Source organism: Anneissia japonica, unplaced genomic scaffold, assembly GCF_011630105.1.
Source record: "Anneissia japonica isolate Jap-2015-1 unplaced genomic scaffold, ASM1163010v1 scaffold502_len386481_cov162, whole genome shotgun sequence".
NCBI lineage: Eukaryota > Metazoa > Echinodermata > Crinoidea > Comatulida > Comatulidae > Anneissia > Anneissia japonica.
This window is the reverse complement of record NW_022756308.1, coordinates 261,508-287,062: the sequence shown is the minus strand read 5'-3', so window position 1 is coordinate 287,062 and position 25,555 is coordinate 261,508. Positions and strand designations below refer to the sequence as shown.

General features: G+C 32.0%; 3 protein-coding genes across 3 annotated transcripts; all 3 read right to left on the bottom strand.

Annotated features, from left to right (window-relative positions):
* Window positions 1-867: 867 nt before the first annotated feature.
* LOC117124189 lies at window positions 868-7,310 on the bottom strand. Its single transcript, XM_033270343.1, has 5 exons — window positions 7,173-7,310; window positions 3,785-3,891; window positions 3,381-3,476; window positions 1,935-1,988; window positions 868-1,351 (listed from the first exon to the last, which is right to left on the bottom strand). Exons 2-5 carry the CDS (start codon window positions 3,887-3,889, stop codon window positions 1,196-1,198), a joined length of 411 nt encoding a protein of 136 aa, XP_033126234.1. The 5' UTR covers window positions 3,890-3,891; window positions 7,173-7,310; the 3' UTR covers window positions 868-1,195.
* A 2,152-nt stretch (window positions 7,311-9,462) lies between these two features.
* On the bottom strand, window positions 9,463-16,662 carry LOC117124180 (metaxin-2-like). The gene is made up of 8 exons (XM_033270333.1): window positions 16,501-16,662; window positions 15,660-15,707; window positions 15,064-15,183; window positions 14,452-14,528; window positions 13,870-13,962; window positions 13,315-13,479; window positions 12,860-12,936; window positions 9,463-11,585 (listed from the first exon to the last, which is right to left on the bottom strand). Exons 1-8 carry the CDS (start codon window positions 16,556-16,558, stop codon window positions 11,438-11,440), a joined length of 786 nt encoding a protein of 261 aa, XP_033126224.1. The 5' UTR covers window positions 16,559-16,662; the 3' UTR covers window positions 9,463-11,437.
* A 389-nt stretch (window positions 16,663-17,051) lies between these two features.
* Window positions 17,052-25,417, bottom strand: LOC117124166 (neurogenic locus notch homolog protein 1-like). The gene is made up of 12 exons (XM_033270315.1): window positions 25,396-25,417; window positions 24,408-24,533; window positions 23,042-23,173; window positions 22,274-22,402; window positions 22,043-22,135; window positions 21,768-21,855; window positions 21,262-21,335; window positions 20,358-20,450; window positions 19,861-19,951; window positions 19,072-19,148; window positions 18,599-18,780; window positions 17,052-17,919 (listed from the first exon to the last, which is right to left on the bottom strand). Exons 1-12 carry the CDS (start codon window positions 25,415-25,417, stop codon window positions 17,875-17,877), a joined length of 1,152 nt encoding a protein of 383 aa, XP_033126206.1. The 3' UTR covers window positions 17,052-17,874.
* Window positions 25,418-25,555: the final 138 nt, after the last annotated feature.

The window sequence follows — 25,555 nt, the reverse complement described above, 5'->3', positions numbered from 1 at the left end:
GAACCTTTAGTGAGTACCTGTTGTAGAAGAATGCAAAACTCATCCTTATCTACACTAAGTCTATCATTGTATCCATCACCAAATGTCTGAGAAAAAATGCATTAAAAAATAAGATAAAAAATTATGCAAATTTATACATTCTAGCAATTAAAAATAAATGAGAAACAACAATATTAATAACAATATATTATTATTCAATCAAACACTCTTTGTATTACAAACTTATTTGGAGAAAACAAACATAATACCAATAAAAAAATTGTAATGAATATAATTATTATAATTTTGGAATGTAGAATGTTATTAGTAATTACTACCCATAATTCATTTACATTTCATTCCTTAATACCAATTAATAAATGAAACTTTGAACTCATTAGCATACCATAAATGCTGACTTGAGTTGCTGCAAATCCTGTATGTTGAGTCTATTCTCGAGCTTCACACCGTACACCAGGACACTGTCCAAGTTGTTCTTATTAGAAGCCATATCTAGAGAGGGGAAAAGTAAAGTTTGAATAATTTGCAATTTGTGTAATCTTCCTTATGTTTAAAGACATGCAGATGCCTATAATATTTCAATAATTTTGGTTAATCTTATTTTATCCTAAAATCTGTCTCTTATACACATCTTTAATGATGTACTGTCCCATGCAATATAACAAAAAAAATCATAAAAATCATTTTTGAAATTAACCTGCTCATTTTGAAGTAACATAAAAATTATTAAATTGAACATAGAAATTTTGTGTATTTAAAAATGTTTACCCATTATTTTACATTGAAAAATGATATTAACCCTTCCAGTCACTGGAAGTGTTTTATTATTTTATTATCATTATCCAGTATAAAAATAAGGGTAGACAATTTGTAAATTCAATAAATGCTCAAGTTAATAATTTGTATGTTATAGAAAAATGAGCTAGTTAATTTCAATATCATTTTTTATGATTTTTATGTCATTTTCAAGGGACAATATATACGAAAATCAGTCAAAAACCTGAATGACTAAGCCAATGCCCACATGCTCTTCCTGCCTTGAAAACCTAAACCATTTTCTTTTTAAAGGTGTTTATATGTTAAGATACAATGGCAGTAGTTGTTTTTCAGATTCATAAATTAGCCTACAACATGATATTCTATTACTATTACAGGTTAAGATTTTGTTATACATTTGTTTATTACAAATTGGACATTATACAAATATCCTAGAGGAAACCATATGCTGAGGTCCCAACAAAATTGCGTACCTCTTGAAAGATATTTCATACATTATCACATTTACCTGAGTTGCTTTAACACGGTCATCTTTTTCTACATATTCCAGAAGTAAATGTGATGCGATCTTATCCTGAAATGAACCCCAATAATATGTTAAGCTTTCTTCTAATTTCAAGTACACATGTCTATGCCAAGGTCAAGGCATATAAATAAACACTCATACATTACTTAAATCGTTATAGCTTACAATTGTTTTTATTTATTTATTACAAATTTATCACGATAAATTAAAAATCACCAGGGGATTGACTAAAGATGACATGGGCTAAAGCCCAACCCATCAAGTAGTCCTCTCTAAATTGGCCAATAACAAATACAATAAAATGTATTGTTGATCTTCAATGCATTTTTCTGTTTTGAAATGCTTTCAGGTTGATTAAACAGGAGGTGCTATATAAATCTTGAATTAATATATTATTATAAATTTTCCCAACACTGTAACCATTTTTACTTGTTCTTTAATGTCTGCATTCCTACGGCAGCACCCCTCACATTACTACTCTGAGAAAATGTTGCCTCTCCTTTTAAAAATCCTGGATTTGCCCCTGACTACCACATGAAGAAAATTATGATGGACCCAAAGTAGATTTTAGATCAATTTGAATATTTTGAAAAAAAAAAACATGATTTACTAAATATATTATGTTGCTTACCCAATCAACTTTGCCCTCCTTAGTAACATCAATCTTGTCAAACAGATCACAATGCTAGAATGGAATGGGAGTTCATTATTACACATACACATTTACATTCTCAGCTTCAAACGAACATGACACTATATTTCCCATTGATATGCTGGATTTCATTTGTACATTCAATGATTCATAAGACATTTATTTACTTCCATAGTAGAGTACAAACACAGATATATATTAAGATGTGATTTAAATGAATAAAAAAAAGAAGGAATAACAAAAAAATAAGCTACAGTGGAAGAAGGCATGATCCCGATAAGATGAAGACCTTGTGATGGGCATGCCTTAAATATTAAGTAAATTCAAAATATGAAAAAGAAAATAGTTGACAACACAGGTAAACAAATAAGTAAAATGTCAAATAGACTGTTAAGAGCAGAAATAATTGCATCTTTTTATTAATAATTACAGATGTATTGTCCCCCTAAAAATGACAAAAAAATCATAAAAAATAATTTTTAAATTAATTTTCTCATATGGCAATAACATACAAAATATTAACTTGAGCATAGAAATTATTTAATTAAAAAATGTGTACCCTGATTGTTTTACATGATAATTATAATAAAAATAATAAAACACTTCCAGTGACTGGAGTTTCAATAATATTTCACTGTAAAATTAAGGGTAAACATTTTTTAAATACACATTTCTATGTTTAACTTGATATTTTTTATGTTACTTCAAATTAACAACAACTTAATTGCTGACATTCCATTCCATAATTTTTATGTCTTCAAGATAAAAAATTGGTGTAGATGAAGATCTGGTATAATCGTTGCAGAATATTCAATTATGAAGCATATTTATAATGATACTACCAATTCCCAAATGCTTAATGCATACATTATCTATTAAACTAATACAGAGAGTGATTGATGGATGTAACCAGAACCTTTGCACAAACTCACTAAGCAAACCAACGTTCCACTTAGCCTGTGATAATCAATATCACTATTGGCTTGGCAGAGTTAACTCATATTAATTATATTGTAGTCTTATACTGAGAAAATACAGTTCTGCATCATGGCAAAACAAAGCTTAATCCTTTTAATTTCCTTGCATTTACTTCATTCTTGTTTAAAACACAATTAACATGGGTGTGGTTTATCCAGAGAAGATGATCAAATTAAATCTTCTTTTTTTAAATCTGGAAAGTATAAGAACAAGAGTGGAACGGCAAGACTTGAAAACAGTTAAAGCTACTGTTTCCTGGATAGCATGTTCCACTATCACCAATCTACAATAGTCTTTAGCAGAATATTACAATTAGTTAATCCATAATAAATCAAATAAACTTAAAATGATATACTTATCTGCAATCAAGATCATAAAATAAAATAAATAAATATTTTAATATTACAATTATATAGTTTATAATTATCATTTAAATCTATAACTTACTTCTTCATAAGAACCTTTAGTGAGTACCTGTTGTAGAAGAATGCAAAACTCATCCTTATCTACACTAAGTCTATCATTGTATCCATCACCAAATGTCTGAGAAATAATGCATTAAAAAATAAGATAAAAAATTATGCAAATTTATACAATCTAGCAAATAAAAATAAATGAGAAAAATCTCTAATAATTACAACAATATTAATAACAATATATTATTATTCAATCAAACACTCTTTGTATTACAAACTTATTTGGAGAAAACAAACATAATACCAAAAAAAATATATATATAATTATTATAATTTTAGAATGTAGAATGTTATTAGTAATTACTACCCATAATTCATTAACATTTCATTCCTTAATACCAATTAATAAATGAAACTTTGAACTCATTAGCATACCATAAATGCTGACTTGAGTTGCTGCAAATCCTGTATGTTGAGTCTATTCTCGAGCTTCACACCGTACACCAGGACACTGTCCAAGTTGTTCTTATTAGAAGCCATATCTAGAGAGGGGAAAAGTAAAGTTTGAATAATTTGCAATTTGTGTAATCTTCCTTATGTTTAAAGACATGCAGATGCCTATAATATTTCAATAATTTTGGTTAATCTTATTTTATCCTAAAATTTAATCATCCATCAAACATAAAACAATGTTTTATTTATTCATTTAATCAGTCAACCAACAATCAATCAATTAATACAAAAATTTAAACTAGGACAAATTTATGGTTGTCTCATGTTCTCATATTATCTGTAAAAATTGCAAACGTGTGGATTTAAGTCATGTGACACTGGTGAAGAAGAGCCTGATCAGGACAGGTGATATGACAATCAAGGTTTTAACTTGTTTTTTTTGGGTCCGGAAATCTATGTACTAGGCTATTGCTCCACATTCACTTTTCACTGTGCTACATGTATGAAAAGACAAACCATTCAAATGAGAGACTTCAGGAAGGCATTTAAATTGAGTGTCTTAATTTACGAGCTATATATTTTTCAGAGATCTTCTGTTGAAAATAAGAGGCTATTTGTGCTGTGTACAGTAGTTAAAGGCCTAGATATAAATTTGGTCAGTTGTTTAGGGTTTAACACATTTACTGGCAAGCCTTTTTTCCTTGTTCAACCCCATAGCCAAGGCATAAAGGGGCCACCATTATGAAAATAATTTCCATCAACTGTAGTGAAACACAAACAAATATAGGGTAGTTGTTTTTAGATCATTACTTCCGGGTCCTTCCCTTAAACCTCCATGGCAAGAGTTTGTGTTCTGGCGACTACTGCCAGCGAGTTCATGTGCAATACGATATGTTGTACAGGACGTGTGGACGTTAATTACATCCTTGGAGCCCTGACTGAACCTCTTGGGCGTGAACTCACGTCCCCGGCAACGAACGTGTTAATGATTTAGAACACACAATGGTTGTGGTGACCTTGTATATCTTTTTCTTTATTGCTGAAAACTGCCTGATTCAAATTGAAAAAAAAAAAATTGTATAAAATAGTTGCTATGGATCAGCATGTTGATTCCTGATTGCATCACAACCATAATACACTGTATTGAATGGACTTAAATAATATTTGGTCGATATCCTGAAATATTAATAACATAGTGCCACCTAAATCTGTAATAAAATTCTAGGCCATTACGGAACTGACGACAGCTACTGTAGCAAAATCTCAATCACCCAGAAACTGACTTTGTGAAGTAAACCACAGTGGTAGTTAATAACGTTACATGTTTCTCTATGAGCAATTAAAAATTATATTAAAATTAATTTTCTATATTTTGTTAGGTGGAAGAATATCTTAAACTATTTGTTGTAATTTGGTATAAATAAGCACTGATTTAATTAGACAACAAACAGCCTTGAACATAACATACACACTTGAATTACAATGGAGCATCATCTAATTATGATTTTATTTAGCTTTCAATGGAACAAGTAGAAATAATTTGGCTTAAGACGTAAGTCAGTTCAAATTGTTGATTTTTTTTTTAAACCTTATGGTAATGAAGTTGGTAAATTTTTTTTTTCATTTAAGTAAATATTCAAAAATGTCAATAAAAAAAGGAGTCTTCTTCTTGATACCTTTAAATTGTTCATAAACAAATTATATCATTATCTTTAAAAAATGGTTTAAAAAAAAATATTATCTCCAGATTTTGATTTTCTTATACCTTAGCGAACCTGCTGCCAACCAATAACGATGACTTTGATTAAAAATCAAATTAAATTTTTGGCCAATTAGCACACCCTCCGTCACAAAAAAAAAATGAAAATTTCAGAGAAAAAAGTTTTCTTTATTTTTATTACGACCAGTGCTCTCTTAAAATCTCCAAAATAAGATGTATATTTCTTCTTAATTATGTAAATTCAAAGCATTTAACTATCCCATTACTACACTGTTTACAGTCACCAACAAAATTATATTTTTATTTTCTTCTCTGTCTGGATGTTTTTGGCAAAACTCTTTGCTAAACAAAAAACCAAAATTTTATTTTAATTTTTTTTTCTGCCCTCCTCTGATGATCTTTAAAAAAATATGTTTGCTAAAAAAAAAATTCTCGCCGTTGTGTTGCAAATTACTCAAAATGAAGCTGTCACGTTTGCAGTTCACTGATCTTTTCGTAACAAATATTACAAGATTCTTAAACAGACACTACGTAAATGACACCATTTCACCGCTTCTGATGTTTCATAACTCGTTTCGATTGTTACGTATGGCTACATCAACGGACCTATAACACTTTAAATAACGTGCCTCTTTTTACCTTGTTTAAGACCACAGACGAAAGGAGACAAACAAAAGCTATTTGGTCTTAATCAATACAAATCAATAATGATGAACTAGTAAGGGAAACTCAAGGAGATATATGCATGCTTCAACGGTTATTTGTCAATGAGTGTGTTACAATTTAGATTGAAATCTGAGCAGGATCACACAAGCCAGCTGTGATGTATACACATGCATTAGACTTCAATCTTTTAAAATAAACAATTGCAATAAAGAATGCACGTAGCATTCAGCTCAATCAATATAGCCTTCTAAAAATTCAATTAAACTTTGAGTTGCTTTTTCAAAAGAATCACATAAATATAACAACTTATCAGTTTTTTAAGACTTACAGACATTTTAATAATATCCTTAAATTTTCTGGCAGTAATTTGATACTGCAAAAACATTGGAGTGGTATGCTATATTTAAACATCTGTTAGTTGGTATGAACATATTTTTTTCTTGTTAAGATTTGAAAGAAAGTAAAAATTTATTGAAATATAAAGATATACCAGTATTATGAAGAAATATCACAATGAATGTTTACAAAGTACATCAATTGTTATTGTTTTCCCTATTGTGTTTGTTATTAAATTATCTTAGATTTTAATCAATTTAGATGACACATTTATCTTATTTATCCTTGAATGGATTTATAGAACGATTACGAGAAATTAAAAAATAAGAATCATTTTAAATATGGGTTGTGACAAAAATCAAATGGATGTCCGAGCTCAAACTCTCTCTAATATTATGAAGTACCTAAAGAACAGGCAAAAAATATTTATTAGATACTTTAGCTCCTGTAGCCAGCTCGAAATCTGACTACAGGGTTTATTCAATACCTCCTTGCTAGGCCCTGGTACAACCACCACCAGCTAAACCCAAACCGCACCACCACCGTGCACTGGTCCTGGACCTAGTTCGCAAACGACAGGTGCTTCCGTACACCAACATTAGAAGTGGTAGCAAATCAATAATTAATAAAGAATTAAATAAGTCTTACCTATGTTCCGTAGCGAACATTAATAAAGACAAAACTTTTCAGCGAGCTAAAACATAACGCTTCTTTTAACAAACTCAATCACGACTTTTCTCTCCGGATGGAGCTCAGCTCCCACACACTCGGTTAAGTGATTATTATTATTGACCTATCACTATCAATCAAAATGCTGTTACCAAGGAGATAAGTAACAGAGGGCGCATGCACGCTAACAGTTGGTAACTTCGCCATTCGGGTAGTGATTAATTTTTTTTTTCTAAAATTATAGGCCTATAAATCAGATAATTAACATGAATTTCATTAGGTAAAAGAAGTTAGCGATTATTATATTTTGAATTAGTAGGAACCATTAGGCCTATAGGCCTAACTGCAAAGTTTCCAATCTGTGTGCCAATGTCTTTCCAGTAAATATGAATAATGTTAAAAAGTGATTAAATCAAAAATTGGAACTTAGGCCTATTACAAGCCATTAAGATCACGATATATATCTAATATAGGCCTATTAGTTGAAATGTTTTATCGTAAATGGTTGTGTAGATTAATGGTGGTAGTAATGAGGATGGATGACGATGATAATTATGACGTTGAATGATGATGGAGACGATGGTAATTATGATGATGATGATGATAATAATAATGATGATGATGATGATGATGATAATAATAATGATGATGGTGGCGGTGGCGATGATGGCAGGGGTGGCACATACGAAGAATTTAAATTGTTTTTTGTTTATGGTCAATGTTGTATTGAGCAACCAACTTGGACTCTATGCGATGTCTATATCTCGTATCCTTCCATCACCCCACCACCCCTTTTTTCGGATATGAAACTTCACGTTCTAAAAAACAACTATCAAAGAAAAAAGAACTCTATCGTGTGGACATGAGCCGATTCTATGGGGGAGGGAGGGCACCCTCTAAATTTTTCTAAATAAAATTTGTCTACTTGGAATCTCTGAAAGTTGCTACTGTTCAGTACTTTCATCATCTTTTTAAACTTTTTTGGATTAAACGTACTATGGCGTTTTCTAAATCACATCTAAAAAGTAGTAGACGAGCATATGCAATGAAACTTTTTGTTCCGATGTTTCCATTTTTTTATGAAAATGATATGAAGTTTCAAGTTTAGATGACAGCATTAAATTCGGATATGAAATATTAAATAATCCCAGTGGGTTCAAAATCATTCCAAAGTATATTCGACTCTTGGATAGAGCGACCGCTCACCGGTCTTGGAGTTGAACGAGTTCAGCGTTCAACGCTTCGTGTATGCACCTTTCAGACGAAGCTTTTTGTTGACACTATTAAAACACGCTTAAATCATGGGGGAAATATCCTCCATGCTTAAATACTGTACCCAGTGGTGTAAGTCATTACAGTGGGTGTTCGGCAAGAATTCATAATACAAATAAATTTAAAAAATATAAAAAAATGTCTTAAAATTGAAAAAAAAAAAAACAAAACAAATTAATTAAATAGTTTCAAGTTCCAATGACAGCATTAAATTTGGATTTGAGATTTTAAATGTGTCCTAGTGGGTTTAAGTCATTCCAAAGTATAGTGCGGTACTGTATAATCGACTCTTGGAACAGAAATTAGAAAGCAGACACACTTCTAAATGCCAATATGCAATGTATTTATCAATCTGACATATAATTATATTATTATGTAAGCAATAAATATATTGCATTTCACGTGATTCGATCATCTTATGATGGCGGTATTACTACCTAAGTATAATATACCATCAATATTTATAATACAGTAGAACCCCTATTAAGGGAACAGTAATCAGAAACGTGAAATTGTCCTCTTAATAGGGTTATTTTTGCCTGTTTTCGATAATGAATACAGATTTTTATGTTACAGCAATTGACCTAAGAATGAGTTACAGTTGTATTTTAACTAGTTTTTATAACTACAGTAGTTTATAAGAATAATTAGCAATGCAATAAAAAGAAATCATAAGATTGAGGTGATAAATTGTATTGATTTGACCATTTTGAGCACTCAAAGCGTTCCCGTCCCCCTAATTGAGGTGTCCCCCAAATATGGGTTGGCTGAAGTGTTGAAAGATATATTTTCACTTCCACAGAAAAGTGTTCCCTTAATAGGGGTGTCCCAAAGATGGGGTTCTACTGTAGTCAAAAACGTAACTGATATTCTCGACAACTGTATGTATATATTGTTCACTGATAATAAAACATTTCGTGTTCTGGTGAGCATACCAAATTTTGAAAGATTCTGGATCGAGTAGGGTACATTTTTGTAACAACAAACATAAGTTATACAGTACTTCGTTTATTATTTTATTATAATTAGTAATTGGACTTTTAAAGTAGAACATGGCACACCACCCACCAATTTTCCACACAAAATATGCATTCCAATTTGTTATAATCTGTTGTTATATATTTTTTTATTTAATCTTCAGCATCGGCCATCCGAAAACCTAAACTTTTAAAAACACACATGTTACTTCCAGATTTTTAAATGTAATAAAACTCTTCAGAAAGACACTACACTAAATTTTTAGTAGTTAAAATTGAATAGTTTCTATTTAAACACAGTTTAATGATAAAGATAACTGAAGTTGTAAGAGAAATACCAAAAACATAATTGAACTTTCTGCTAAGCCACGCCCCTTGGATATTGTTGCTAAGGTCCCACAAAACAATAACTGAGATTACACTAGCACGTGCGTTTCTGGGGCAACACATTATATTTGTAGGACACGAGTATACTCTGACTCTCTACTGATTGGTCAGCAGATAAGTTTGACCATCCCTCCGGAAAGGTCCATTGTTGTTGGTGGTAGTAAATTCATTATTTCAATGAAAACTGAAGTTTCACAAATCAGCATTTTGACTACAGACGCTTGCCACGGTCCCTTTAAAGCCTGTTTTCTTCCACTAGGCGAAATTATTCGAGCGAATCGAAACCGTCGGTTCATGCACATTTACATTTCTATCGGAGTTTTTCGCTTTAGCGAAATCAGTAATTCGAATTGTGTCTACTGTTTGGAAACTAAAAAAGCGCAACATATCAGAGATCAGAAAGCAAACCAACGCTTTCGAATCGCGCATATAAATTCGCCTAATGGAAAACAGCCTTTAAAGAAAGTTTTGACATGATTACAATGTCACGAAGGTTATTGACATTGATAATACATGTGTAATTATGTTAATTGCTTATTTGAATAAATATTTATTCCAGTAAATATACACCGCATAGTAAGAACATCAGCGGTCCGAAGGCTACACAATTACTGAAAACTTTAGCTAGCACAATTGTTAAATCGAAAGCATCGGTTCATTCACATGCGCATTTTACATTCCTACATTGAATACAGACGCTTGCCACGGTCCCGTTAAAATCTGTTTTCCACTAGGCGAATTTATTCGAGCGAATCAAAAGCGTCGGTTCATGTGTATTCACATTTCTATAGGAGAATTTTCGCTTCAGCGAAATCAGTAGTTTGAACTGTTTTTAATTTTAGGAAGTCAAAAAATGCGCCAATAATCAGAGCACAGGAATTGAACCGACACAATTGATTCGCGCGTATAAATTCGCCTATTGGAAAACCGCCTTTAAATAATGTTCTGACATGATTACAATATCACGAAGGTTATTGACGTTGATTATACATGTGTAATTATGTTAATTGCTTATTTAAATAATTACTTATTCCAGCAAATTTACACTGTATAGTAAGAGCATACAGTGGGAAGACTACACATTTACTGAGTACTTTTGTCAGCACAATTAAATGGCTGGTTGTGAAAATAACCGTGTGTATTGTATAATACATTTTAATATTTACCGTAGATTCACTCATTTTGTTTTTCTTCACCATAGCATCCAAAATATAACTGAGAGTATATTCAAGCAATAATGTACATTATTAACCAGATTCAACATATATTTCGACATTTAATATTTGTGATAATCATTCAAAAATACAACCAACCACATGAAGTTCATCTCTCATTGTCGGTGGCCCCAAGTTGGAAAAAGCCACTACTGAGAGATAGGTTAAATGAGCTAATTATATATTGCTACTTGTGGCGATACCTATCAAGAACTGACTTACGGGAGACATTTCATAATACAGTAGCAAAGTCATGCAAATATCATGAATTTGCGGGAGAAAAGTTAGTTTCCGGGAGGTTTTTGCTTGCTCGTACAAATGCAGGATGCCGTCCCGATTTCTGGGAGACTTGAGACCATTGCATTGTTATTGATTAATATTTTCTTTATTGCATTCATGAGAAATATCTTTCATCTATTCGTTTACAAAAGCGTGTAAGTCTTGGGTAACCCTTCACAACCACAGCCAACTGTCCTTCATCAACAGCGGTTGTAAGCATTGATTTGAGATGTCCATACACCAATGCATCAAGTTCTGTAACCCTGAAAAAACAAATTAGTTTGAAGACTTTCTAGCAAAATGTGCATCTTTAGTTTAAATTTAAATCTGTATAGTGTAGTGGAAATTTATATTTATGGTAAAAAAAAATGTCAGAAACAGAAATATGCTCACTCTTCACAAGTTTGTACAGTAAATATATAAAACTAGAAAAGTGTAAATAAATTCAAGTCAACTGACTGGTTTATGTATTAATTAAAATTCACAACATCTCACTTAACAAAAATATAAATTATCATGCTAACATCATCTTAACCAATAAATCAAAATTTTAGTACTAAAAATAAACAGTTACTAAACCACGAGACATCTTAATAATTAATAGCAATATCAATAATCAAGGAAAACTAAAATGCCATGAACTGAAGACTCAAATTACTTGAGATATTACCACTCATTCAAAAATGGTAATGACAGTTTTTTTGCACTTAGCTATGCATGCTCTAAGAAGAAGAAATTATTGATGGATGTTAGGCATCAATTATTGATATCTATTTAAATAAAACGCATCAAATTCATTTGAATGGATCTGTGACATATTGATTTGGAGGCCTGTCTCTCTCTGAATCCCAGGAGTTTCAACCTTCAATCCGAAAAAAATACTTTTATATACAGTTAAACTTGCCTAAGATGACCTAACTCAAATAATTTCTAAGTTGATCTTATTTTACATGCCAAATTGTTGTGTTTTCCATTACAGTAATTAAATGATCTAGAAATCAAATTTTATCTAAGTCAAACAATGTTTCAATGCCATTTTTGATTCGACTCGGGCAAGGTTAACTGTATAACTAATAGTAAATCCACTCTCCATACCTCATAAAAAGACTTGCGTTATAGAGTATAACACCATAGAACGAACATTTTGGATTTGACTTAGGCGAGTTCAACTGTATAACCTGTAGTAAATCCACTCTCCATAAGAAAAGACTTACGTTATAGAGTATAACAACATAGAACGAACGTTACTCCGAATAATGAGAGGGAGGCCATAATTCAACGTTTTGACCTTTATTAGGTCAACTTCACGAATGAGAAAACTATCAAGGATTCAAATAATTAGCCTTTTACACCCCAACCTTCTTATAGACTTGGTAATAAAGCCCAGAGGGTCCTAATTATCTGCCCTCCACTCCCTAAACCTCAAAAAGGAGACTTGGCTTTAGAAAATTCAAATGATCAGCTTTCCATTTCCATGGAGGTTAAAAAACATGCTTATAATATTATACAATGAAAAGTGCATAAGAAATAATCTTACTGATCCATGAAAAAATAATACTGATCTCCGACACGATCTGATAATGAACGACAACAATTGTGTATATCATCATAAACCTGAAATAGATACAACAAAACATAAAAACAATTATAGTATCATCACAAATCTGAAATAAAATTGATCAGGAAAATGGATAAGACAAAAGCTAAACTACAGTAAACAATGTCACCTCAGCTAAACTAGTGGTAAAGTCTAGTTTCCTTAAAATCACTACACTGTCACTACAGTGTTTTCAGTGCAATCAGGAAGGCTCCCCAGTTCAACCGACCAATCAGCATCACTGAAAGCTCTCGGTGATAGCATGTAGCGATTGTATGGAAACCAAGCTTAATATGTTAGGATAAGTCATAATCAACAAAGAACTTAAAGAATATTCATTGAAAATGTAATGATACACTATCAAACCAATATAATGTACAATAATGCATTTTTACCTGTTCCTTTGTCTTGCTACTCCAGCCCGACACTCTAAGCTTCTTGTAAACCTTGGCTTGCTTGGACCAGGCTAGCACATGATTCAAGGGCCATTTGTGAGGTGACCCATACCTAGGCCTAGATATTGCACTTGCATTTTCCTTCACGTTCCAGCTTAGAAATAGCTAACAAAAAACCCCACTTAATATTAAGAGTTACAATCAATAAATAGATGAGAAAAACATAAACATATCATAACAGAAAATAGCTAATAAATAATGAGTTTTAAGAACAAGGGATGTGCCTGATAACTTGCTATCTCAATGTTCTATAAGTATTTTTTATGAGAAATGGGGTGTGGAGAGCTGAACCATTCATTCTACATAAACCCAGAATTTTATAAGGCTTTATGATTGAAGCTGTTTTGGTTGTGAGAAAATTCCGGAAATATTAAAAAAAATAGAAACCTGGACCTTAGATTGGAAGGCAAGAGTTTTAACCACCAAGCCATAGTTTAAGAATGAATGAATTACATAATTATAATTAAATAACACATTTATGTAAATGTATAATACCTTTGCCATGTACAGCCTGTTGGTGGTGAGGGTCAGGTAGGCCTGCAGCTCAGCCTTCTGATCAGCACTTAGGTCTGCTGAAAGTGACTTTCCCTAAAACAATATCAAAATCAGGATGAATTAAAAACATAAAAAGAGGGCTATTGGTTGGCACTTCAATTTTTTCAATTGTGATGCTCTCAATGCTCTATATTTAGCCAAAGAACTTTAAAAAATAGCAGAAGAATGAGCTCTTTGTTTAGTTTGCATTAAAATTTTTGGAATGTCCGCCTTCAGGCGAGTGGAGGACTACTTAAACGAAACCCAAGCAGCACCCTTGATTATAATGATATAACGCCGTCACTCGGATGGAGTAACATTGTCTTCAATGGACCCCATCCTCTCACAATGCATTTCAAAGTTCCACTATATGACAAACTGGTTTATCTTCTCCTTCTATTATGTTTGATTTAACTAATTCTCAATTAAAAAGATTGGAGACTGCTTTTTGTTAGGCATGTTTTTTTTTTTGCCAAGATTAAAACCTAGAACTTATGATTGAAAGAAATCATAAGCATGATTAACTACAATCTTGATACTTACTCTTGCAGCTAAAAATTCAACAATTGAATCAAACTCAGAAATGATCACTTCATCTGTCTTTATGAAAGGTAGCTCACCTACATTATAAATCAGAAAAATGCAATAGAAATAATGAAGGCAGATTCAAAATGTTTTCTTGTATTGAAAAAAAAAAGGAAGTCCTGGAAATATTTTCTAATCCAGTGATTGGCATCACACTTCATCAGGAGTCCCAAGTTTCAAGAAGTTACTTCCCTCAGTGTTAATCAAAAATTCACTTTGGCCTTCCAACCCATTTTTATGCCCAATCCTGTGTTAATCTGATATGAATTATAGCTTGATAAAGTTTTGTTATTTCTATATAAAAAAAAAAGTAAAATGTATACCTTTTCTATGGTTTTCAATATTTTCTGTTGTAGAAAAATTATTATGTAGGATGAAATATAAAAGAATCTCAAATATGTTAGTGCCAGCAATAATTAACCTGTAAATACTACCAATAAATAAGGAGTTATGGATTGTAAATAAAATTCATTATGTGGTTCATTAAAATTTAATATTTTTTTGGGCAGATTTGAAACTGCTTTTCAAATTGAAGATTTTATCCCTATATTTTGATGTATCAGTTCCTACCTGATGGTGACATTTGTTCCGCATTTTGTTTCTCTTTTACGGTGAAATTGATACCACACATGTGCAGTAAGGCTTTCACAGCCAAGCACTGTGCTTGTTCAGGTAACAAAATTTGAGTTTCTGGGAAAAAAAAACATCATTAAAATTCTACATAATTATGTATGGTGCAATATATCAACATAATTATAATTTATATTTCACTTTAAAAACATGATGTAAAATAATGCATTCAGTAATGTTTTAATAATTGTTAAGCTTTTTTAATATAATTTTCATCTAATATTTTGTTTAAACTGTATAGGAATGCACAACATGTTACTGCAATTTATAATGTAACACTAAAATTTAACATAAAAACAGGCTAATCACTCCAAATTATATTCTTAATACATAATATAATTTATTATATATAAAGTACAGGATACAATTTAAACTTTAATTGAGTTAATTTTTCTTGACTTTATATTGTTTAAGAAACAATTTATATTGTTTTTTACATTGATCATTTCTATATCTGTAGATGTTTATTGATATTTATTGATATTATTTTTTAAAATATATTTACAGTGAAATATAAAATGCTTTGAGAATCATACCTTCCAGAGGCTGAAATATATCAACATGTTGTGGAACATTTTGTTCACCTGAAAAAAAAGTTCTTGTAAGTTTTAGGCTAGATAAAATTATGGGAGGAATTGGACAATATTTTGTTGAGCACTAGGCCTACTACTACTCTGTACTACTACTAGTATTACTACTAGGCTACTACTACTAACCTTCAGTCCTTAGGCGAGACTTTTTTTATACCTTGTTTAGCGAATCTGCCGACTGCAATTGAAGATTTCGAATAAAAATAAAATTTTATTTTCGGCTACTTAGCGCACCCGCCGCCACGAAAAATTGGAAATATCAGAAAAAAATAAAAGTTTTTCTTTATTTTTATTACGTCCTCTGCTGCCTTAAAATCTCCAAAGATAAGATATGTATATTTCTTCCTAATTATATAAATTTGAAGCATTTAACCATCCTAATTTACATTCACCAATAAAATTTTATTTTTATTTTCTCCTCTGTCTGGGTGTTTTTGGCAAAACCATGGAGGTATTATAGTGAACTATAATACCTCCATGGCAAAACTATTTGCTGGCCTAAAATAAGAAAACAACATTTTATTTTTATTCCGCCCTCCTCCAAAGATAAGTACGCGAAACAATTTTAAAAAAAGTCACGCCTTAAATAGTATAGAATAGAAAAAGCAATTTCTAATAAATGGCAGCTCCACCTACTGTAACATATAGGCTTCTTTTATAATGATCATTTCCTCAGTTTAACAAGTTGCATACGCAAGATCGATCTTTCCTGTCGCTCCTCAGCAAGTCGACACCGACAAAAGCCTAGGACTAGTCATAGTCAAATCGTCATATATATAGCACTAACCTTCTCTTTGGGTCTCCATCACATCGGTTAGGAATATACTTGGACGAAAAAAGTGCATTTGCTACAAACTCCAGTTCCTGGAGCTTGAAATATCCCTGCTGCTTTCTCTGCCCCAAAAATGGAACGGCGTGTTGCGATGTGCCGCTTTCTCCCTGTGCTCAAAATCTTGTACACGCCCCCAATATAGGACCCCTTGATTGATTTCAACTCAACTCAACTTCAGTCGGTTCGTAATTGTATAAGGAGACCTCTCGTCTCAATACACCATAGGCATATTAATCATTGCAAGAACATCATCCTTATGATGAGGAGTATTTATTATTTATTCTTTCATAACCAATTAATATCTAAAATTCACGGCATATTTCCAAAGACTGTGAAAGACAAAAGCATTAGAGGAATACGAGGGCATGAGATTAATTCTCAAATAACATTTTTACACCTATAGGCCTAGGCCTATTAAAGAGAAATTTACAGTTAATTAAACATTTGTTTCTAAAATTATTCATAACACAGGGCAGGTAACAGGAAAAAAAACAGAGAGGCAATGATTATCAACATTTCTGTAATTTTATTGGATCATGAATGTTAATAGGCATTGGTGATTAGTAATTAATAGTAGCATTAATGGCTAAACATGATATAGGGGCCTAATATTTGAAAACAAAGTTATTTGATGATTATATATTTTCATAACTTTCTGTAACTCAATGTGGAACAAGTCCTATTGCATAAAACATATATTGTTCGTCTGCTGATGGTATTGTACTGATGGGCTACAGTGATCTTATTTATTTATTTATTTTTGCAATATAACACATTTAAAATACAGTAGGCTTGTACGCATATAATATTTATTTGGCAGCATTCCGGGAAGCAAAAATCTTGTCCCAGATGAATAACAAAAATAAAATATGTCTACAATAGTAAATGTCCTATTTCTTGTCTTGCAGGAGTCACTAGATGGCCTACACCTAACTCTTGGTCAAGGAAACACAAACATAATATCAATTTCTTACACATCGGCACAAAGTGTGATTAGAGAACTCTACTCGAAATCATCGCGTTTACTTTCGTTTCACCCATGAGAGGCACAACATGGGCTCGAACTCAAATCCGGAAAACGATTTTTTTTTACATTTACGTACATTAGTCGGTTTAGTGATATAAATTTTAATAAATTAATAAAACAATAATCAAACTTCACGATGAGTTTAATATGAATCTAGTTTTAAAAAAGGTGGAAAAACAACTAATGGGCATAAAGTATAAGTATACATCAAACTATGTTAGTTTACGTGATTAATGGCGGTCAGAATCGACAGTGATCTGGCATGCAAAGTTGGATTCCATTATATATAAAGTTATTAAAAATTATTTCCAATATGTGTCAAGAGTATAACATCGTCCACGCCACCACTGGAAGAAAAATAAAAATAAGATACTTAAAACTGTGTACCAATCAAATCGAATGTAAACTTTGGAATAACAATGTAACGTAGCGGTACCGGTAATCATTCTTCTAGTAGGCCTAATAAGTGTCAATTGCACTGTAGCGCTTTACGCAGACTACATAGGCCTATGGAGATTGTACAAAAGCTAAGAAGACAGAACGCTAACGATGATGATGATGATGATAATGATGATGACATGAATGATCATGAACGATGATGATGATAATGATCAATTTTCGCATTATAAATAAGCCTTGTTGCGTTAAAGACAGGCTCCGTCTTGTACAACTAATTTTTTCTATAAAAAGCGTAGGCCCTATTTGACGAAAAAACTTACAGATATTTGAATATTTAAAAACTAGGGGAAAGGTGGAAAAATGGTGGGTGACGCCCCTTTCTACTCTCCCCGCCCCCGGCCCGCATTTAAATACTTAAAAAGCTGTACCTTATTAACTGCTTCCGAGTTTCTAGTCTTAATTATATTTGTTGTGTCTTTATGGACCTAAAGCCCCGCCCCTTGGATTTTGTGAGACAACACGTGTGTTTATGAGACGCGCACGTACTTCCTATCGCTGTTCTGATTAGTCAGTTGTTAAGTTTGATTGACACTCCAGAAAGGTCTATTGCACGTTTGACTGACTCACCAAGCCCTTGCAGTTGCAACTTTGAGGAACGACGCATTTCGTCGAGTAAAGTTCTTTGAGAATCTTTCCCTTTGGACATGCGCAGCCTGGTCGACATAGCGCACGGCATACAATGTCAGGATTGTCGCATGTCTGTGGACAAGCAGATGCGCATTCATTGAAAACAAGATCCCCACGACAGTCTGTAATTTAAATAAAATCATTCTGTATATATTTAAATAAATATCACATACAATATATTAAGTCGTACTTATGTCTGTTTGAATATTGAAATTATCATATACCATAGGCCGGAAATTTATTTCTTTGGGAAAATTAAATTTTTCATAAGTATTCACGGTAGGTATTAATATACTGTCTTTTTTTTTGTTGTTATCATCTTTATTATTAATGCGTTAATGATATCAAATATAAAATATTATAAAAAAATAAAAATATAATAATATAAATTATTTATAACGGCAATGACCTACTTGTTTCTAGACATTCCGCGTCAATATTTAAATTGCGGTCGTAAAAATCCACAAAACATCCACCACAGTAATTTGGTCTGTCGAATAAAAACAAAGGTGTAAAAATCAATGTTACATACATATAAATTATCAACAGACAAATACGGACAGACACATGTTTAAAGACAAATTAACTGAGAAAACGTGAGAGATAGACGGATGGATGGACAGACGGACATGGGAAGACGGATGAATGATGAATAGATAGATTGATAGACGAAATGGTTGAATGATTTATTGATTGACTGATTGATATATAAAAACGTGAGAGATAGATAGATGGATGGACAGACAGACGTGGGAAAACGGATGAATGATGAATCAACAGATTGAAAGACGAAATGGTTGAATGATTTATTGATTGACTGATTATAATTGGTTGACTGATTGATTAATTGGTTGGTTGGTTGGTTGGTTGATTGACTGATTGACTGATTATGATTGGTTGACTGATTGATTGATTAATTGGTTGGTTGATTGATTGATTGACTGATTATTGGTCGGTGGATAGATTGATTGATGGACGAATGAATATGGATGGACTCTGACAGAACGAATGGACTGTTTTACAGTGTAGAGGAAGACATCATCATTAATTGTATTCGCAATCCACTGTGTGCAGTAAGTTAGGTTTCCTGGATCGAACATGAGCAAAAATTAACATTTAAAGTACAAGTACGCAGAAAACGAATATAAGATGCAGTACCGGTATGTCAAAAACACTGTGTACACAAGCTAAAAAATACTTACACACATGACGTCATTGGGTTAACTTCACATATGGTGTCGTCACACGGATTTTTCTTACAGACACTTGGCTCACTTCCATCGGGGCACGGATCTTAAAAAATATTTCATTACCATGAATCAGGCCTAATTTAAGATAATGCTCATCTCAACACACACAAGCCATTTGTAAAATCAAGATTAGTCTATATCAATGTATTTATTATTATTCAGATAAATATTAGACTATTGTTACATATGAAAGAGGGCATATAATGACAACAACTATATGCGTTGATTATTATGATGTCAATCGAGACGACATCATAATATAGGCCTAACTCCAGCGTTATTTTGCCATGTATTAATCTTAATAATTTCCATCTAGTGTATGATTTGCAACTAAACTAATTGCTTAATATCATATTTCATTATAAATTATTATTATTTAAAGTGCATCATATTGCAAAAATTCAATTAATTAAAATATTGATCCAATGTTTTATGTAGGAGATACGTACCTGGATTCGGAAGACAACTGCAGGTTGGACAACCCTCTGAAGTTACTTCAGTTCCAAACGGGCATGGATTTGCACATTTAATTTGTGGGCAAACTAAAAATAAAACGACGATCATTTACAGTATATAAACGTGTTTTATGAAAACGTCACAGTTACAATAAATAATACAAACTGTTATCATGACTAACCATCCTACCAATATAATATTACATAACTTCGGTTACGGCCCAATTTTTAGATACTATCCATTATTAAGCCTATCACTGGCTCAACATTATAATGGGATTTTTAGAATCCAAAGTAATACACTACATCCAAAATAGTACAAAACAGCTAACACTAAAATGGTTTGTAATAGGGCACGGACAAATTCACGTTAGTAAAACAGGAAAACATGAGAGGTTAACCTTTGGGAGAGGAACGTTGTCTTTCTTTAGATCACTAACTCAACATTATAATGTTGCATACGGTCGAAGCATGTAACCAATACTAGGCCTATGATTTTAAATGAATGTGATTAATCTTGTCGTGAGTCGGACAATCTAAAACCAGATACGTATAGGGTACGCTTTTAATGAGGTTTTCAAACGTGACTTAGAGACGAAAATGTGCCCAAGACATGGTATATATTGATTATCATTATTCCTACTCAAGCGGCTACGAATATTTGAACCTCTGGCTATAATTATGCGGATGGCTGACCGTGCATATCCTCGCTGCCACTAAGGTGATCTAGATTATCAAAAGTAACATCTTTGCCGTTACCATTATTAGGTTGTTAAAATATTCACATTTTATGACACAAATGATTTACAGTATATCGCGGTGTAAAAACGTGTTTATATAACTTTGTAAAAGCAACATAATCATTTTACATTTATTGAGCAAACTGAGCAAACATTACCTGTTGGACACTCCTCGATGATATTTCCCTTAACATCGTAGAAAACTGCATCGCATCCTTTACAAAAGTTGTTTCTAGTAAATGTTTTAAAATAGACACGAGAAAATATTTTAAAGACAATAACATCGGCATTGAAATACAGATAAACAAACTAAATGTATCAACATTACAGGGTACATTATTATATACAAGTTTCTATCATACAATATATTTCAGAATTTGTATTCAATTAATTTGTTAAGCTCATTGATCATGAAATAGGCAGAAAAGGCTGCCGACGATAATGAAGGAATATTTTAAGCTGTTTTAAACAAATTGCTACAATGTCGCTGAAGGTTTTTTTTTTGAATTGCCTTTCTCTGCGTAGTAGCTGTCTAAAACGTCTCCAACACTAGAGATTAGACTCACCAATCAGCGACGCCGAACGCTGTCAGTGTTGATGGTTTGTAGCGATTTCATTGGAATTTGGATTTTATAATATAAGGCCACAAACACAAATTACTTACATGCAAAGTGATGGTTTGACGGAACAAGTTGCAAACTGACAGGGACTTACAAAACAGTTTACAGGCACGTCGCCTTCGTCACATGGAGCTACCAATTTTTCAAAAGAATAAGTTAAAATTACAGTATAATCGAACTAAATTAATACATTTATATAAAATGTTAGGCCTAGACCTAAGAACGAGGTTATAAAAAAAGGAATACAGACTTTTAGAGATTGAGTATAAAATATGGAAATGAAATTATTTCTGTCAACTACAAATTTTTGACATCTTACCTGGCAAACAATCACAAGTTGGACAACCATTTTCGTCTATGACGTTTCCAAATGGACACACAAACTTGCATTCTAAGGTTTTGCAGACAATATCTTTTGAAATAATATTTTATATCAAACCATTAAAATCCTTGCTATAATAATAATAATAATAATAATAATATAAACATTAAAAAACACAGCTCCGCGTACACTAGTTGTAGGCCTATAGCCTGGCGGAAATGCACTTACCCTCACATAATGTACCAGTGTAGCCCGGCGGGCATATGCACGTGAACGTACAGTCTGTAAAATCACACGTCCCACCATTGGAACAAGGGTTATTGTCAGGATTAAAGCAAGGGTTGAAAACTGGTTTAGCTGCAACGAAGAAAACAAAAGCATCTGCATAATCTGAAAGGATTTTTCTTATACTGATCTTATGCCATCATGTCTGGTGCCTATAATAGCCAAAGTGGATAAATTGGAGCACAGTAACACACTACTCAACTCCCTTTTTAGGAGTAGGCTTATATTTTGTGATCGCGTCTAATGATTGTCGACTTTTTCCAGGCATATGGGTGCATAGGCATAATTCTTCAAATGAGTTTGTTCCCCTTCTTCCATTGTGTTGTCGATGTGTTTTTATTCATTTATAATTTTTAATATTTGATGTATTTTAAATACATTTAAAATACATCAAATATTAATGTATTTTAAATGTTCGATTAAATTCTGTATTTAAATTAATTAACTTTTAACTGTTTTATTGTAATCGTGCAATTCAGCCGTAAGGCTGAGATTTCGATGTGTTTTTTTTAAAGAACAGAGTGAATGAAACATGTACCGGTACCATTGGGGCTTAGGTGAGTGTGGACTTTCTATCGGGGATCTTGGATCGCCCGTAGGGGATTTTAGATCACCTGTCGCTTCGGGGATTTTGGACCTTTCGTCGGAGATTCCGGCGCCTCTTATTAATCACTTCATCAAGTTTTAATATTAATATAAAATATTACAAACCAAATTCACAGAATTCTCCGCCGTAACAATTCGTACACTGACATACGTATCCAATGCCAATCTTGTCAGGTATACAGGTGGCGCCATTCTCACACAGGTGGTCTCCAGAATGACAGGGATTTACTACTGGATCTATGAAAATATTCAATGAACATGATTTTTGAAGATTTGAAATACTCTTGAGATAAAGAAATATTATGTTGCGTAAAATATTGATTTGAATTTAGATTTAGATACTTTTGTGATCAGGATAATTCCTGCCGCAAATATAAATGCTATACAATACGAACGGAAATTATATCGAATAATTAATATTGCTTTCACAAATGTACAGAGTGTACCAGTAATAGACACGTCACTCTATTTCTATTTTAGAGAATTAGTCGTCGACATTACAAGTTCATGCATCCGCCTATTTGGTCTATGTTGAGATTATATATTACCGGGATCTGGATTTCTGCTGGGATTGCAAATATCTTGTGTTGGTTCAAGTACACTAAGTACCTCCTAGATGGCCGGAACCATATAAACCAAACTGTTTTGATCAAATACCACTAACACGTAATACATATAACGAATTGATCTAAATATGATGAAAGGTGTTAGTCGGTATTGGTAGTTAAGCTGAGGATGTGCACATTTATATCGTTTAATATTAATCCGTCACAATTGACTGCCATTTCTAATTTGAAACGTACCAATGGCGTGATGAGGGCTCAAATCCCAACGCTACCATGCAATATTTTTATTTTTTAAATCTATATCAATAGTATTATTTATCATCATATATATAAATATTCATTCTTGGTACAGTATCTTTATTCAAAAATAAAATATATAAAATACAAAAATCGAACAAAAATACGTAGCAGCAAGAAAAAGCGCTGAAATTCTCTTCTTTATTTCAAATAAAATCTTAAAAAGAGACCACAGATAAAAATTACATTCAGTCCGTAAAGAAATACGTTTAGTCAAACAACACCACAGATCAACGATTTAAATCCTTGATAAATTTACTTCAGATGCTAGAAATTGGACACTAAGCCGTTGGTGTATAATGAATTAAAATAACTAACTAATTTGCAAAAATGTTGACACTTTTAAATTGACTCCATGAAAATTCCCTTTTAATAAACACTGGTCTTTCTGAAGGTTTAATGCACCAATCATTTGGTGGAGTGGTTCGAATCCCATCGCTCAAACTACATGTTTAGTCTTAACCTATATATTAAGAGTTTATGGACCTGATTGCATCCATGACGTGTTACGACTACGTGCTGTCTTGTTAAAAGTATTGGATGTGTCACATTCTGACGTTCAAAAGCTTAAAAAGCTATGAAGAAAAATCGTATCCATTTTTGCCTACCTTGGCAGTATGTTCCCGTATGAGTGGATGGACACTTGCATGTAAAATCGCAGTCGGTGAAATCGCAAATTCCACCATTTAGGCATGGTCCTGTAACGCTGAAACATGGATTGGCAACTGGTATACCTACAATATATATTAATAATAACATAATATTTTATAACGGTCATGAATAATAATTGAATTGTTTCAATCTGTTTGCTGTAATAATATATTAGGCAGCATTATTATTATTATTATTATTATTATTATTATTAGATATTATTATCATTATTATTATCATCATCACATGACTCACGGTACATATTTTGCAAAATTCGCCAGCAGCCATGATGTGCATTATAATTATTATTATGATTATAATGATAATTGAATTGTATCTATCTGTAATAATAATAATAATAATAATAATAATAATAATAATAATGCTTGTGTACACCACATAAATAGTTCTAAAAAAACTGTTATTAATAATAATATATAATGCTAGACAACACTCATTCTTTGATCGATAATTATAACTGGTTGCGCTCTCGAAAGAGACTTGTGCCACAAATGCAGAACAAGCAGATATAACTCATTCATTCAATTCAGTACTCCATAAGAATGCGCAATGAATCTCTTAATCAATGAATATGCAATACTAATCAGGAATTAAATCAACTTAGTGATGGACTTAATTAGATCTTACTTCTTGCGACTCATGTTATACATTTACTACTTATTGTTTACCATACTCTATAAGAATGTACAAAAATTAGTTTTGCCTCTAACAATTATAGAGAAATAATTGGTGGAGCGATTTTCATTATTTATAAATAATTTAAAGTAGCACAACATTATTTATAAATAATTTAAGTGCCAAAAGTCATTATTTATAAATAATTATTTTAACATCGTATGATTTATAAATACGAAAAAGCGCCCCACCAATTATTTATATATAATTGTTCGAAGAAAACTAATTATATGCATTTAATGCATGTACATCCATCGTCCGTTATATACATAATGGTTTCACATCAAAATATTTAACGCCGAAATCATTATACATATATATATACACACATATATATATATATATATATATATATATATATATATTTGATGTATTTTCATTATTTTTCAAAAATATATTTATATAAGTA

Coding starts and splice junctions, on each gene's coding strand:
- LOC117124180 (XM_033270333.1), bottom strand. CDS start 16,558: ATGCACTTTTTTCGTCCAAGTATATTCCTAACCGATGTGATGGAGACC. Junction 13,963..14,451: donor TTGAATTTTTAGCTGCAAGA/GTAAGTATCAAG, acceptor ATATTGTTTTAG/GGAAAGTCACTTTCAGCAGA. Junction 11,586..12,859: donor TATTATTTTTTCATGGATCA/GTAAGATTATTT, acceptor TTGTTTTTTCAG/GGTTACAGAACTTGATGCAT.
- LOC117124189 (XM_033270343.1), bottom strand. CDS start 3,889: ATGGCTTCTAATAAGAACAACTTGGACAGTGTCCTGGTGTACGGTGTG. Junction 3,477..3,784: donor AACTCAAGTCAGCATTTATG/GTATGCTAATGA, acceptor ATTATTTCTCAG/ACATTTGGTGATGGATACAA. Junction 1,352..1,934: donor AGGAGGGCAAAGTTGATTGG/GTAAGCAACATA, acceptor GGTTCATTTCAG/GATAAGATCGCATCACATTT.
- LOC117124166 (XM_033270315.1), bottom strand. CDS start 25,417: ATGTATATAACGGACGATGGAT. Junction 19,952..20,357: donor CAGTTGTCTTCCGAATCCAG/GTACGTATCTCC, acceptor ATATTTTTTAAG/ATCCGTGCCCCGATGGAAGT. Junction 18,781..19,071: donor CGCGGAATGTCTAGAAACAA/GTAGGTCATTGC, acceptor TTTAAATTACAG/ACTGTCGTGGGGATCTTGTT.